Here is a 12,858-nt window from a genome sequence, read left to right on the forward strand (position 1 = left end):
CCTGGTGGGCAGCATCTTGTAGAAGAGCCCAGTCTCACCGGCATTAGAAGTATCCTATAGTGCATAGTCTTTCAGGATGCCTGCGAGGCTGGCTGACATCCACGTAGTGGTGCCGTGGATATATATGTGCAACACTTTCCTAAGTAATGTGACCCAAAACGTTTTCTCAGAGCTCGGATGCTCCTCCATAAGAGCGTGTTGCATCGCCATCACCAACACAGCATGCGGCTTTCTGTTTTGTTTACACTGCGTCATGGCTAGAGCAGCTCCAGTTTGTGTGTTTTTTTTTTATGCCATCAAGTTCGATGATTTGTCAAGGCATGACAGAAGTTTTCCGGGTTTCAATGACTACAGGTTAAACAATTTTGTTCACATCTGCCCCGTAAAAACTTCATTGAAGTGAAAAATATGTCCGTGAAGTAGTTCGTTTTGGAGGGAATTTCAATGCATTATGTTCTATGGGACATTGATGGGGAATGAAAAAATGTTCGTTGTGGCGAAAATTTAGTTGAAGCGGACTTCATTGTGCTGGGATTTGACTGTACTGCATTTACTGGTACTGGCACACATCTCGGCCTAGGCTGTGCATGGCTGTAAGCATGGCTGAGTGCATACGCAGCTGCACACCCTGCTTTAGAGGTAATCTGCCACATGTGCAAAGAGCCAGTGTGCCGAGACGGTGTGCCATCATGTAAGCAGTCTTCCCATGCAATTAGTATTGAAGGCTGCGTAATCTTGAGTTTCAATGACCATTGGAGCGAGAAGCAGACGAAGCATTTGCTCCCCGCTACCGGCGTGAATGAATGAATGAATCCTTACCAACTAGCTCAGCTGTCTGTCGTTCCATACTTGGTGTCTCGCCGATGTTGCCAGAAAAGATAATGACGGCAGAGTCAGCTACAGCTACAGCCGCGGATGGAGTTTGGATAACTGAATGTAGAGCTGGCGGCTGCCAGAAATATTAGCTGCCTTTACATATTAAGCCTATGCACTGCATTGGCTGTGCTGCGAAGCTGTCCGATTTATCAGTCGGCGACTGTACACGCACAATGTCGCTCCTTCAGTTCCACTGTCATGGAGACTCCTCGCAGCAGCTTTATATATGGGCACAAGTTCAAGCAAGCTGCTGAGCTAATATCATGAATCACTGCCACAAACTCTAGGTCTTATACACAAGGAGACCAACCTGGGGTGCAGCCTCAAATATAGTGAAGTCCCGTTGTAAATGCTCGTCCAGTTCCAAGATGGCGGCGACGTTTCCGCACCTACAGGAAAGCAAGAACATTTTAGGTGGGAATGCACAGGAGAAGTGTGGAGAAAGAGGCCACAAGGATCCACTGCAACATACCCTTTTTGTCAAAAGTTTCAAAGCTACTAAGTGCACTAGTACTAGAGCTGTAGCCACTTATTCAACGTTTGATTGGGTGTTCACAACACATGTGGGCTCTAAAAGATGTAGTGGAGAGCTCTGGATAAAATTTTTGACCACTCGGGGTCATTTAGTTTGCCCGATGGCTGGTACAGAATCTTGGCTGGTACAGAAATGCTTTTGCATTTCGGTGTTTCCGGAATTCGGCAGCGGAAGCTGGGAATACAACCCTAAGGACCAAGGTCTGACTAAAATCGGCAATACCATTTATGATTTATCAACGTTTTGTAATGATCCAGGAATCAATGCTATTTATAAACTGCGTAAGGGGACACTAAAGATAAAGAATTATTTGAGTTGCATAGGTTAGTATTTATTTTACTAATATACCAGAAAGGATGCTGAAGCACAAGACAGGTGCCACCTTGCAAAGAAAGTTTCCGTACTAGCTCGTCGTGACGTAACGAATTCTGACGGTGTCTGCTTGGCGCCTAGTTAACATATTATCGGCAAAGATGGACTACATTGTGTTCCAAGATAGCCAGACACTGAACTTAGCAAGTTTCAAGAGCTTCGAACTTAGCAAGTTTCAAGAGCTTTTACTGAGCTAAAACAGCCCAAATATGAGAAAATATATTGTAATCCATGACAATGAACTGGCATATTGGCACAAAATTCACAAACGAAACTTGTATCTTAATTTTCTCTTCTAGTAATCAACCTATTACCTCTAAATTAATGATTACAGAGTTCTGAAGGACACTTTGTCAGTTTCGACTGATTATATGTTTCTCATAGAGTCCCTTTAAGTACTGACACAAGAGATAGCCAATTCAATGCAGCTGTAGACACCGAATACAAGTTGTTTTAAAACAATCAGTACTTTATTTAAAACTAATAAATCTTTTGTTCCCTGGTAAGGTCAAAGTAAAAGAAGAATGCCAGAGCACTGTTACTCATGACTGTATTTGTCTGCCATCGGCATTCAAAGTTTGTGAAGTATTTGAGACCATCGAGTGAATCTACATACAGTGAAACCCCAATTATATGACTTTAAGGGGGGCCACGCAAAACTGCCGCATAGTCCAGGTGTCGTATAACAATAAAAAAACTACAACTAAGAATGCAGTTTAAGCTCGATGTAAATAAATTGAAGAAAGTCTGCAATATTTCGTTATAGCATACAGGTTTTTGTTAGATGCAGTTTCACATGAAAATTGGGAAGTGTAATGGAAAAGAAAAACTCCAAAAATGAGAAGCTCTTACACCAGGTGAGCTTACCTCACAACATTTATTTAGGAGAAAAAAACTGCACGATTTTAGCTTGTTTCTTCTGCCTGATTGATGACATTAAGTGGCACTCCAAGAAAGCTAAATTATGCAATGTGGCTTCATCATCCTGCACGCCTACGGAACGACGCAAGAGGTCAAATGCATCCATCACTTCTCTCACGGCGGGCACAGCAAACAGCGGATCTGCCTCTGATGCACCTTCCTTATCACCGCAATCTTGCACGACTTCAACAAGTGCCATATCTGACATTTCTTCAGCACATATGGCGCTGTTGTCAGCATACAAAAATAGACCAAGTTCGATGTCGTCAGCACTCCACCATTTACATGCAGCGCATCCCACACTCGGTGACATTGGGTGGGTTTTCAGGCTCCTCTTCGTCACAGATTCCAGTTTGGAGGACCTTTATTTGAGCCTTGGTGAAGCAATTTGAAACTGTCAGGGTTCCAACTTCTGCCATGATGCAGCAAGCACCTCAATTGCTTGAGATATTGTTACAGTGGATTTGGACAAAATTGTGTGTGCAGAAGGGACAGGAAGAGGAAGTGGTAGACTGTCTACTGGAGCTGTGACCTTTGTATCAGCCTGCAGGTTTACCACTAACCTTTTCCTATGTAAATAGTTACACATACATTTGTGCATTGGGCTTTCTTTTCGTAACAGTCTGTTTATCATGTATATCATGTAACATGTTTATCTTCCTCTGCAAACATTCTTGTAATGATCGGGTAAACTTTTGCATAATTTCCTGGGTCATTGCTCGTTCCAGACTATCACCACCGAAAACGGAGTGTGCCTTAGATGGCTAATCACATTGATCACTTTGTCGACAATTTCTTTCCCGATTTCAGCAGTCTTTATGCAGGTGCAAGCGTAGCTTTTGGCTATCTTTGAGACCGGGAACATTTTTTGAAAGTGTTCTCCAGTGTCATCAGCAGCCGTGAATGGCACGTTGTGTGTGTTTGTGTGGCTTCGCATTTTGGTGCTTTGTGCCACCTCCTGTAGCTTTGTGAGAGCTATGTGGTCTGAAGCAACGTGGCTTGTCTCTTCAATCTCCATGGCGACCTCTGCTGGCGAAGATCGCCAACGTGGTGGCGCTATTGTTGACTGTATATGGAGACATCACCCTTGCGCAAATCCAAGCAAATCTGCTTGCCCCCAGCCACAGTATGAGGCAGGGCATTATTATATATATTTTTTGGCTGAACGAATTTTCCGGACGGTTAAATTTTTCTGACCATTCTTCAGTCCCTGTGAGGGCCAGAAAAATGGATCAGCGATTTATCCAGGATTGACAGTATAGTCGAATCTCGATAATTCAAAGTTGAAGGGGCTCAAAAATTTGTTTGTATTAATGAAGGACTTGCTTTTGAAATATTTGTGCACCATAGCATGATGCACAAACGGTGCAAGTTGTGAAATATTGCGGCGTGCAAGCACGTCGCGAGCAAGGACCACGAAACTGTCCATACTGGCCAACGTTCGCTTCCCGATAACGGTAGAAAATGAAATGGCAGCGCCAAGCCGGCGGGGTTGGAGGCGTGCACGTGTGCACAGGGACTGTCGAAGCTGGGAGAGGAGAGCATAGTTGCGAGGAAGGGCGGAAGGGAAGCGGATCTGCTTTCCCGCCAGCTTGCTGGATGGTGCTAATTACCTCTGCCACCTACTGCCACTGAAGCAGCGGCAGCGGAGTTGCCGAGGCCAGGACTGGGCCTCCGCTGCTGCTTCCCTCTGCGTGCTTGCATATTTTTTCCTTCATCTGCTGACAGATCGATGCTGTGTTTACGTTCTTTGTAATGGGTCCTTAACGCAAGTCATGTCATATCAAGATGATGAAGTCGTTGCTACTGACCATAATCACGTAGGTGTGCTCCCTTCTGCTGTGGCGTCGCCACGTCCAAAAGACAAGGGGAGTGAGTGAATGAGTCCTTCCATTCAGGGTCTGTCTTGCCATACAGAAACAGATATGGTGCACTGTCTCCAACAACCCTTCCATCGAGATGTCTCAGTTTAGATGCATAATTGTAAAGAAAACAAATGCAAACGAGACCAACCAAGCCAACCAAAACAAGTGCAAGCGACAGCCGACGCGAGCAGACGATAGTGTGAAACAAGCAGCCCGGCTGAACCAGACATGAGTACGAATAGGGCAGTCGGGCGGGTCCGCATGATAGCAGTTTCCAGTGCGTATGTCACTGCAGGGGCCATTCTTATTGGTCTCCTCCGCTCACAGCGAGCCAGCCACCACAGGGAGCCACGAAAAATCGGCCCAGGACCGATCCCTCCCACAGCGCGCGTTTTGCCACCAGTGTGGCTGGGGCACCACGGCGCTATGCAGAAATGGCAACCTTGCCTTTTGAGAGAGCATGAAATTTCCGCCACATTTCTTTTCATTATTATAATATATTTTTTTTTTTTCGTGTGTGGCTTTGAGGGGTTTTTCCTAAGCCTTTCTCCTCTATGGCGGGGTCAGAGCAATGCTGGTTGGAGGCGCCTCGGAGTGATTTGGCGCGCTGCTGACAGCATTGTTGGAGCACGGTATGTTCGAATTAACTGCCGAAAATGCTTGTGCGTTCAAATTACCGGGCATATTCGCCCATTGGAATACACATAACTTTGATGGGACCACGGCGTCAGTTCGAATAAACTGGAAGTTCTAATTAACGAGATTCGACTGTATACACGAAAGCTCTTTCAAGGTCTCCCACACTGGCAAAAGGGAGAACAAGTTATATTTGAAAAAGTAGGAGTACATCCGATTGCCTTTTACATAAAAAAAAACTCCAATACAAATGGCTGCATTTGTGTTCAGACCAAGTTAAGAACCAGTAGATTAACTGTGATGTCCAAAGAGGCAGAATGTGATCAGTCACCTGTAGCAGTAGTTTGGTGCTGACCAGACGGTGAGGACGGTCTCGTTGAAGTGCCACTTGTACCCTTCCATGACAAGTTGGTGGGCACGGCAGATCATGTCGATGTGGTTGGTCGCATTGAATTGTGAGACCACGTCGCTGCCGAACAGGTAGCCTGCACCTCGCGGGCTAACCCCCCAGCCCTGCGTGTCTGTGAGCAAAAATAATTAATTCAATCACTCAATCATGAAATCAATGTTGTGCAGACAGTCAATTTATCCTTGTTGTCTATTACAGATACATAACAATACTTATTTGAACAGGCAGCACCTCACAACACTTTCGAGGTTTGTAACAGCTATCCATTTACATGCTTTTCTATGCTATGTCGCGTTTTCGCAGTCCTGACCTAAATCCCATGGTCTTCCATGTACATATTATGTTGCCCTTGATTGTCGCCAGTCTGTAATGTTCGTGCATCTTACATTGCATTTGAATGCTTGTACGTTGCAACAAATGACTGTGGCATCGCAACAAGTGACCAACATGTTGTAGTAAGCGACCAAAGTTGCACAAGCCATGTGCACAGAGCAGTTGATGAAGCACCCTAAATGAAGTGTGCATCAGTTAAAGCCCACCGGGAACCACACATACTGGGCCAGATCTATTGAGTGCAGTGTTACATTTATTTTGGAGTCGGTAGGGGTCTTATATGCGTAACATAACTGCTAGTTCTCTTCAGTCAGCTTCGCCGCAATGGAGCCGTGTTATGCAGTGAAACATAGGCAAAATGTTGCAGTCGCGCATATATGAGTTGAAACGGGCCACTGTCACAAAACATTTTACATGTCCCTTAATTTGACCGATGGTCAAAGCATCAGGCTGTAATGTGGTCCAGTGCACTCAACAGGGGGACCAGTGAGAGACTGCGCAGCTGCGTGACGTAGCCAGTTGCTTAGTGACTATGGATCTCGCTCAAATCCCACTGTGCCGGCTTGTCTGTGCCAGTCTTTCCACTGGCTTGGCCACCGCCGTAACTGTGGCTCACGTGTTCGTGTGATTTACAGCGGTGCAGCAATGCATTGGCAACAGCAGATGTTTTCCTTATTGTAAGCAATGTATTTCGGCTGCGGAATGTTACGAATTCGTATCACCAAAATGTGTAACAGCCGTGATTGCATCACCAGAGTTTTACTGTATTAGGATATAGGACTGTCAAGGCACTGCAAGACAAATTTTTTTTTTCTTTCTTGAGAATGACAAAAGTAGAGTGGAATATGAAGCGAGTGTAAAAGATTTCTTTGCCAGCTTAAGAGTAATCTTTCGCAGTTAAAGAGTTCAAAATGAACAAGCTGCTTTCACAAATGAAATGATATGGATGATGTGATGTTCCTCAACAACCGGCAATCGGAGAGGAACACCATTAGCAGCAAGGACGACACATTTTACCTCAGAATTAGTGTTCCCATAAGCTTAAAGGGGACAATGAAAACAAACACTAATTGCCTTAGACAAATGTAGTATTCTCTCAAAACACAAACATTGCACTTACTTGGTGGAATAAGGTTAAATGCTTGACTGAGGAAAAGAAAGTGTTTCATGGCATGAGACAAGAACACATTAACTTATAGTATTTCTACACAGCTCTCTTTGGTAATCTTGCCAAATCTACAAAAGAGGGTGCCCACATGTGAGGATGGTTGCACAACTGCTATAGTTCAGTCTCCTGTTTTCGGTGATTTGGAAGTGAGATAATGGGGGAAAAAAAAGAAAAAGCTAATAGAGTGAGCATTCTCGCACCCTGTGGGAAAGCTGGATGTGCACGCCCATCTCTGGTAATGTCTAGCCGACAGCACGCATTCTACCTTCAGTTACGCTTTGCGAATGTGCTGCACTTCGCATCCATTTGATGCCGTTAGTACACTGTCAAACAAGAATCTTCTAAATATGCGTTCCACTACTGATGCTATCAATAGAAAGCATTACTGAGTGAGCAGATAATCAGAGTTCACTAAAAGGAACTTGTAACCTTGCAAACTTTATGGCAACTAACAGTGCATACACTGTGTTTTTAGCGATTACTTTTGTACAGAAAGTATACTATAGAATGTTCCTGTAATGTATTTTCACATTCTTGCTGAAAAAAATAGCATTTATGAAGTTGTTGCCTCATCACCTGCTAAAGTCATTCACCGAATTAAACCGATTCTTGTAGTTCCCATCATTTTCTATGCTAGTTAAAGCACCACTGAAGAAAACAGCATGGCCACTACAGAGCCTTAGCATGTCCGAGTCGAGCCCAGATGTAACAATCCCATTTAGAGGAAAATCTTGGCTATTGTAAACATTTTTTCAGCAGCCGAAATGTTTCACAAGGAGTATACGAGAAAGTGGTCCACTCATAATGACCAGGTAACCTGCGCATTTCGGTTACAATGAAAGGAATGAACCACAGCGCGGCAACATATTGATGAGCCGGAGGAGAGCAGTTCCACAGCAAATACCACACGACGCAGCCAACCATAACAGCGCAGCACTTCCCTTGCCAGCTGCAGGCCAACATGGGAAGCTACTGATGCATGCATATTGCATGTTTCTTGTGGACGATGCATGCAGGCACCCCGACGACGACGAACGCTCTTTGGCTCTCGAGCTGTAGGCTGAACTGGCCAGCGCTGCATTAGCCTTTGTAAATATACTTTGTAAATAGTCTCCAGTTGCTAATCCTTCGTTCGCGTAACACTATTGTTAATGCTTATGACACCTTGGAGAGCATATCTGATGATGTATTTGAGAGGTGTGACAACTACCGGATCTGGGTGTTTCCTCTGACGACTAGGGCAGCCAGGAAACCAGTCAGCCTTCAACTACACGCCCTCAGTGGTCTCAACGTCCCCTTCCCAAAGCTTCATAGCTCACTCAAGCATTTTGCATATGCCAGGGGTTTGACTTACAACCACGTTGAGAACTTTATACATTTGGAGTACCACTATCGGGTCACCACTGCTTCAAACAGACCTTATTCCCCGATTTCTGCTAAGAAGGGTAGTGTGCGTCACTGTTGAAATGAACTGTCATTGCTGCACATTGTTCAGTTAATTACCAGTAGTTTCGAGGGCAAGTTCAAACATAAAGAACTTACGATACAGAGCACCGATTTGGTGCAGTGAAGGTGTTCATTGTATACAGGCTCAACTGCACATAAATCAAAATTCTCCAGAACGCTATAGAGGTAAATGGCAGCAGCAATGCTAGTAGCGGCACCTTGTGATGGTGTGTTTTACCACAAAGAGTTAGAAATGCCTTTGTGCTGCAAGTGTGTTCTTGATGAAAAGGAAAGGTAGTGGTGGAATTGGGACAGCCATTTTACATTCATGAAGATTATGTTGCTGCTGCTGGTGATTCAATTATACCAGTAGCTAGGTAGAACACAATCATATGTTGCAGTTCTGTGTGCTCCATGTTCTGGTTCAACTCAGTGCCGCACAGTTTCCCATGAGTGCATATGTCCAAATGTACCGTTTTTACACGATTATAAGTTCACCTATTTTTTAAAATTTGAAAATCTGAAGTGGGGGGTCGACTTATAGTCAAAACCAAAACATGGCACCGCCAAAAAAGCGAGACCAACAAGATATCAGGGAAGCTACAACGTAGTTACAATTTTATGTTTGCTGTATGGCTCTACCTCTAGCTTTTCGCTATTCTGTGCGTTTGTTCGCTTTTCGGAAGGGCTTTTCAACACTTTTGAGAGTTTTACAGTGCACACAACACTCGTGGGGGGGTGTCGATAGTTGATGGAAATGCCGCTGTTCCATTCGCAGCGGCACCCTCAGAACGGCGATTCTTGCGGGGAGCATCAATAGTTCATGGAAGAGCAGACACCATTCAAGTGTTTCTCTTTCCCTGTAGAGTTTGACGCGTTCCACTTGAGTGCCGGCTACGTGCTACTACCATGCTTCCTCAGTTGTCATGAGTGCTCCAGGCCCACTAAACACTTGGCGCTTGTTCACAGCAGCGTTCAAGAGGGCTGCCATCCTTTACACTGAAGAAACAAATCATTGCACAGCAGGCCGCAAGTTCGATATTTCTGAACCCATGGGGCGAGAGTGGCGACTGCAGCAAAGCAAAATTTTCACCTGTGACAGCAAGTGAGGAATTTCCCACGGACCGAAGTCTGGATGCTTTCTGGAGCTGCAGGCCAAGCTTGCGGCGTACGTAGCTGAAATGTGTGATCAGTCCCTGCCAACTAAGTGCGACATGGTCATGGAACAACCCCGGATCTTCGCCTTTTAAGGACCTGCTCTGCCATGAGTAGAAAGCCTGACCGGCGGCAGAAGACCCCCTACTTATGCCAACCTGACCTGTCAAAAGAGCTTCCCTGACGGCTGCGTGTGGTTGGGTGCATTTGGCGTAGGCTGCTGTTCCACAATATGTCGTGGTGCAGTCGTTTGGCAAATGTGTAATTTCGCTGGACGACGATGCGCTGTGGGACCGTAGCAGCGATGACGATGGCAGCACTAGTGAGGATGATGGCACAAGTGAAGACGAGTAGTCCAGTGACAATGTCAGCTAATAATAATAAGCACCAGTGCACGAGCAGAGAAAGTTCCGCCCCCTCGCGCTCCGCAAAACGCTGGCCGGCGGCCGGCATCGTGCGGACGCCGCGAAAGTCCGGAGGGGAAACGCAGCGGCGCCTCTTGCTCGCCGAGGAGGGCGCCGCGTACACACACGGCACGCGTCCGAAGCAGCGCACCAAGGAGGCAGGTGAGAAGAGGCCGATCGATGCGGTTCCTCCGTTCCATGCCGAGCGCAAGTGCGACAAGTCACGCTTGCATACGCGCACAGGCGAGAAGCTGAGCGCAGGCGAGATTTGCGCTCAGCTTCGCGCCTGCGCACAAATCGGCCAGACTATGCAGACGGAAGTTGAAAGCACGGGACGCAGAAACCTGCCCCTAGTGAGATGGTATAAAAAGCAAAATACACACAATACAAACGGCGGCGTTATCGGCGTTTCTTCCCGCGTGTATTTTACTTTGTCCCGTCTTTGTCCCGTCAAATGTGTTCTCGAGTATGCTGTTCATTTTTTCCCTGTCACAGGCGATATAGGGGGTCGACTTACATTCGAGTCGACTTACAATCACGTATATAAGGTACTATGCTCTGTGACAGTGGCTCCGTTCCGCAATTAATATGCTTCACCGTATTACACAGCTGTATTTCGGCGAAGCTAATTAACTTTGGGGGACTGGCAAAAACCACCATCGCGCCTAGACACACTTGTCGGGACTGACAATCTTGTACTCCCAGCATTATGAGGTGGGGCAACAGGTGGGACTCGACAGGCTTAACTGCAAGTAAACATTTATCATTTTCTCAGTAATGTGTGAGAGTGAATTTACCTCTGCACGGCTAAATTTACATGACCACTGCAATAAAATGCAATGTAAATATGGAGTAAAATAGGAGTGAAAGGGCGGTACCATGTAGATGTGATGCAGCAGCCATGAAAACACGCCGAAGAACGAATCAATGGGGTTCCGCAACATACTGAAGTGCACGTGAACATAACTGTTTCCCTGGTCTTATAGTAAACATGGCTTCCATACGAGAGCTGAGATGATAAATTTGGTTGCTGACTGATAATTTAGACTAGGCGGGGACCATCTAAAAGACAGAATAGGATGTCATAAATAACGATTTGCCAGAAAGTAAGTGATTTTGTTCGCCAAGTTGAGAGGAAAAAAAAAACAGGGGGTAAAAGAAGATAGGCAACTGTTTTGATGATCGTCGTGCTGTGCTGTAGCTGAAGAGAGATGAAAGTGCAGTCAAATGTATACACTATATTTCTATGTCTGAAACTTGAAACAGAAGTCAACTGTGGCCTGACTGCTGAATGAGCGTGGGCCCCTTCACAACACTCGTTACTCGCACACAGTGTTTCTGAATGAAGCGCAAACCCAAACATTATTTATTATTTCGTTTCGAAGTGAAACCGAAATAGAGTTGTTCATTTCTCGGTTTAAAGTCAGTAATCCGAAAAAACAAAAAACAAACGAACCGACTTCGGGCAATGTCAAAATTAGCATGCACATCTCAGGCAGGGATAGTGCGAGCCATAGCCAGTCGAGAGTTCCACCGATCTAAGACTCGGTCGGCGCACTAGCAGATCGGCATTGCAGCAAAATCCAGGGATTGCACAGCGAAGAATTTATTGTTTGTTTCAGTTCGTATTATCGGGACATCGGTCTCGCATTTTGGCAAGTATACTCGATGACATGCTGCTTCTGAGATCATGCTCAGTGCCTTGGCTCAACGCATTGAACGTGATCTCGGAATTCATAATTCACTTATTCAGAAAAGTAAATACTATGTTTTTATTGTTACTTGCTTCAAAAACTTTTGCATGTGAATCAAAACCGTTATGAACTGTAACGGATCATCTTCCTTTTGTCATTCCGGAGCAGAACCGGAACGGGACGTTTTTCAGTGGAACCAAACTAAAACCACAATGAAAAACATTTCATTCCAACACTGTGTTGGCACATTTCTTGCCTCATTGACACCTTTGTTGTTAGAAACATCTAGGATGGAGTTAGCACCATTTGAAGCTTCTTATTATTTTGAGCGACAAAAATTTCGGACACCAAAGTTGCCTAAAACTGCATAGCTATTTAGAGGGGGACGCAAGAAATTAAAGTGGCCAAATTAATAATATTTTTTTATTTTCAGATTTTTTTTTTCACTATCCTCGAACCTTCATTTATCTAGAGGTTAAATATAGCAAAACATGCGGTAGAAACAGAGAAGACAGCACTTTCCTAAAGTGCTGTCACCAAAAATTGAAAAAAATCTGGCTTCGAAAGGCGCTGTCACACTGCAAACCGCTCGGCTATCCGTTGACAAAGCGGCTCCTTGGTATCATCGTAAAGTGGAGAGACCAGATAGCCGCAGCGATGTATTTCTCCAATGAAAAACAAAACCAGCAAATTCTAAATTATCAAATGGCGCACTGTGAGGCATCTTGAAATTTCGTTTGTCCTTAAATTACATCTATAAGACAACAAGCGGTGCCATGAAGCTGTGTTAATAAGCATGTCCAAATTAATGGTTGGGGACTGTTCCACTCTTTTTGTTGGCCTTTAGGCAACAGCTATGCTTTGACAAGCTTTACTGGCCACATGCAGAATGTTCCCTTTTCTTTAACATGGTTTTCAGGCCCTGCTGCAGAGTATGAATAACCAGTCAGCAGCTGTAGAGGCTGGTCAAAAGCTCTCTCATACTGCAGCATTTCCCTCTGGGATGCACCAAGCTTGCACTGTGCCAGCTGCTGCCCACAAGGA

General features: G+C 45.1%; 1 protein-coding gene across 1 annotated transcript in view; it reads right to left on the reverse strand.

Moving 5' to 3' along the window:
• The window catches only part of LOC135910673 (protein phosphatase 19C), a 39,360-nt gene that overhangs the window by 3,787 nt on the left and 22,715 nt on the right, over positions 1-12,858 (reverse strand). The window contains exons 6-7 of the mRNA XM_065442712.1: positions 5,537-5,726; positions 1,187-1,265 (exon numbers count right to left, since the gene is read on the reverse strand). Of these exons, the coding sequence (XP_065298784.1) occupies positions 1,187-1,265; positions 5,537-5,726 (269 nt within the window). The remainder of the gene's footprint in view (positions 1-1,186; positions 1,266-5,536; positions 5,727-12,858) is intronic.

This window comes from Dermacentor albipictus, chromosome 2 (genome assembly GCF_038994185.2).
Source record: "Dermacentor albipictus isolate Rhodes 1998 colony chromosome 2, USDA_Dalb.pri_finalv2, whole genome shotgun sequence".
Taxonomy (NCBI): Eukaryota; Metazoa; Arthropoda; class Arachnida; order Ixodida; family Ixodidae; genus Dermacentor; species Dermacentor albipictus.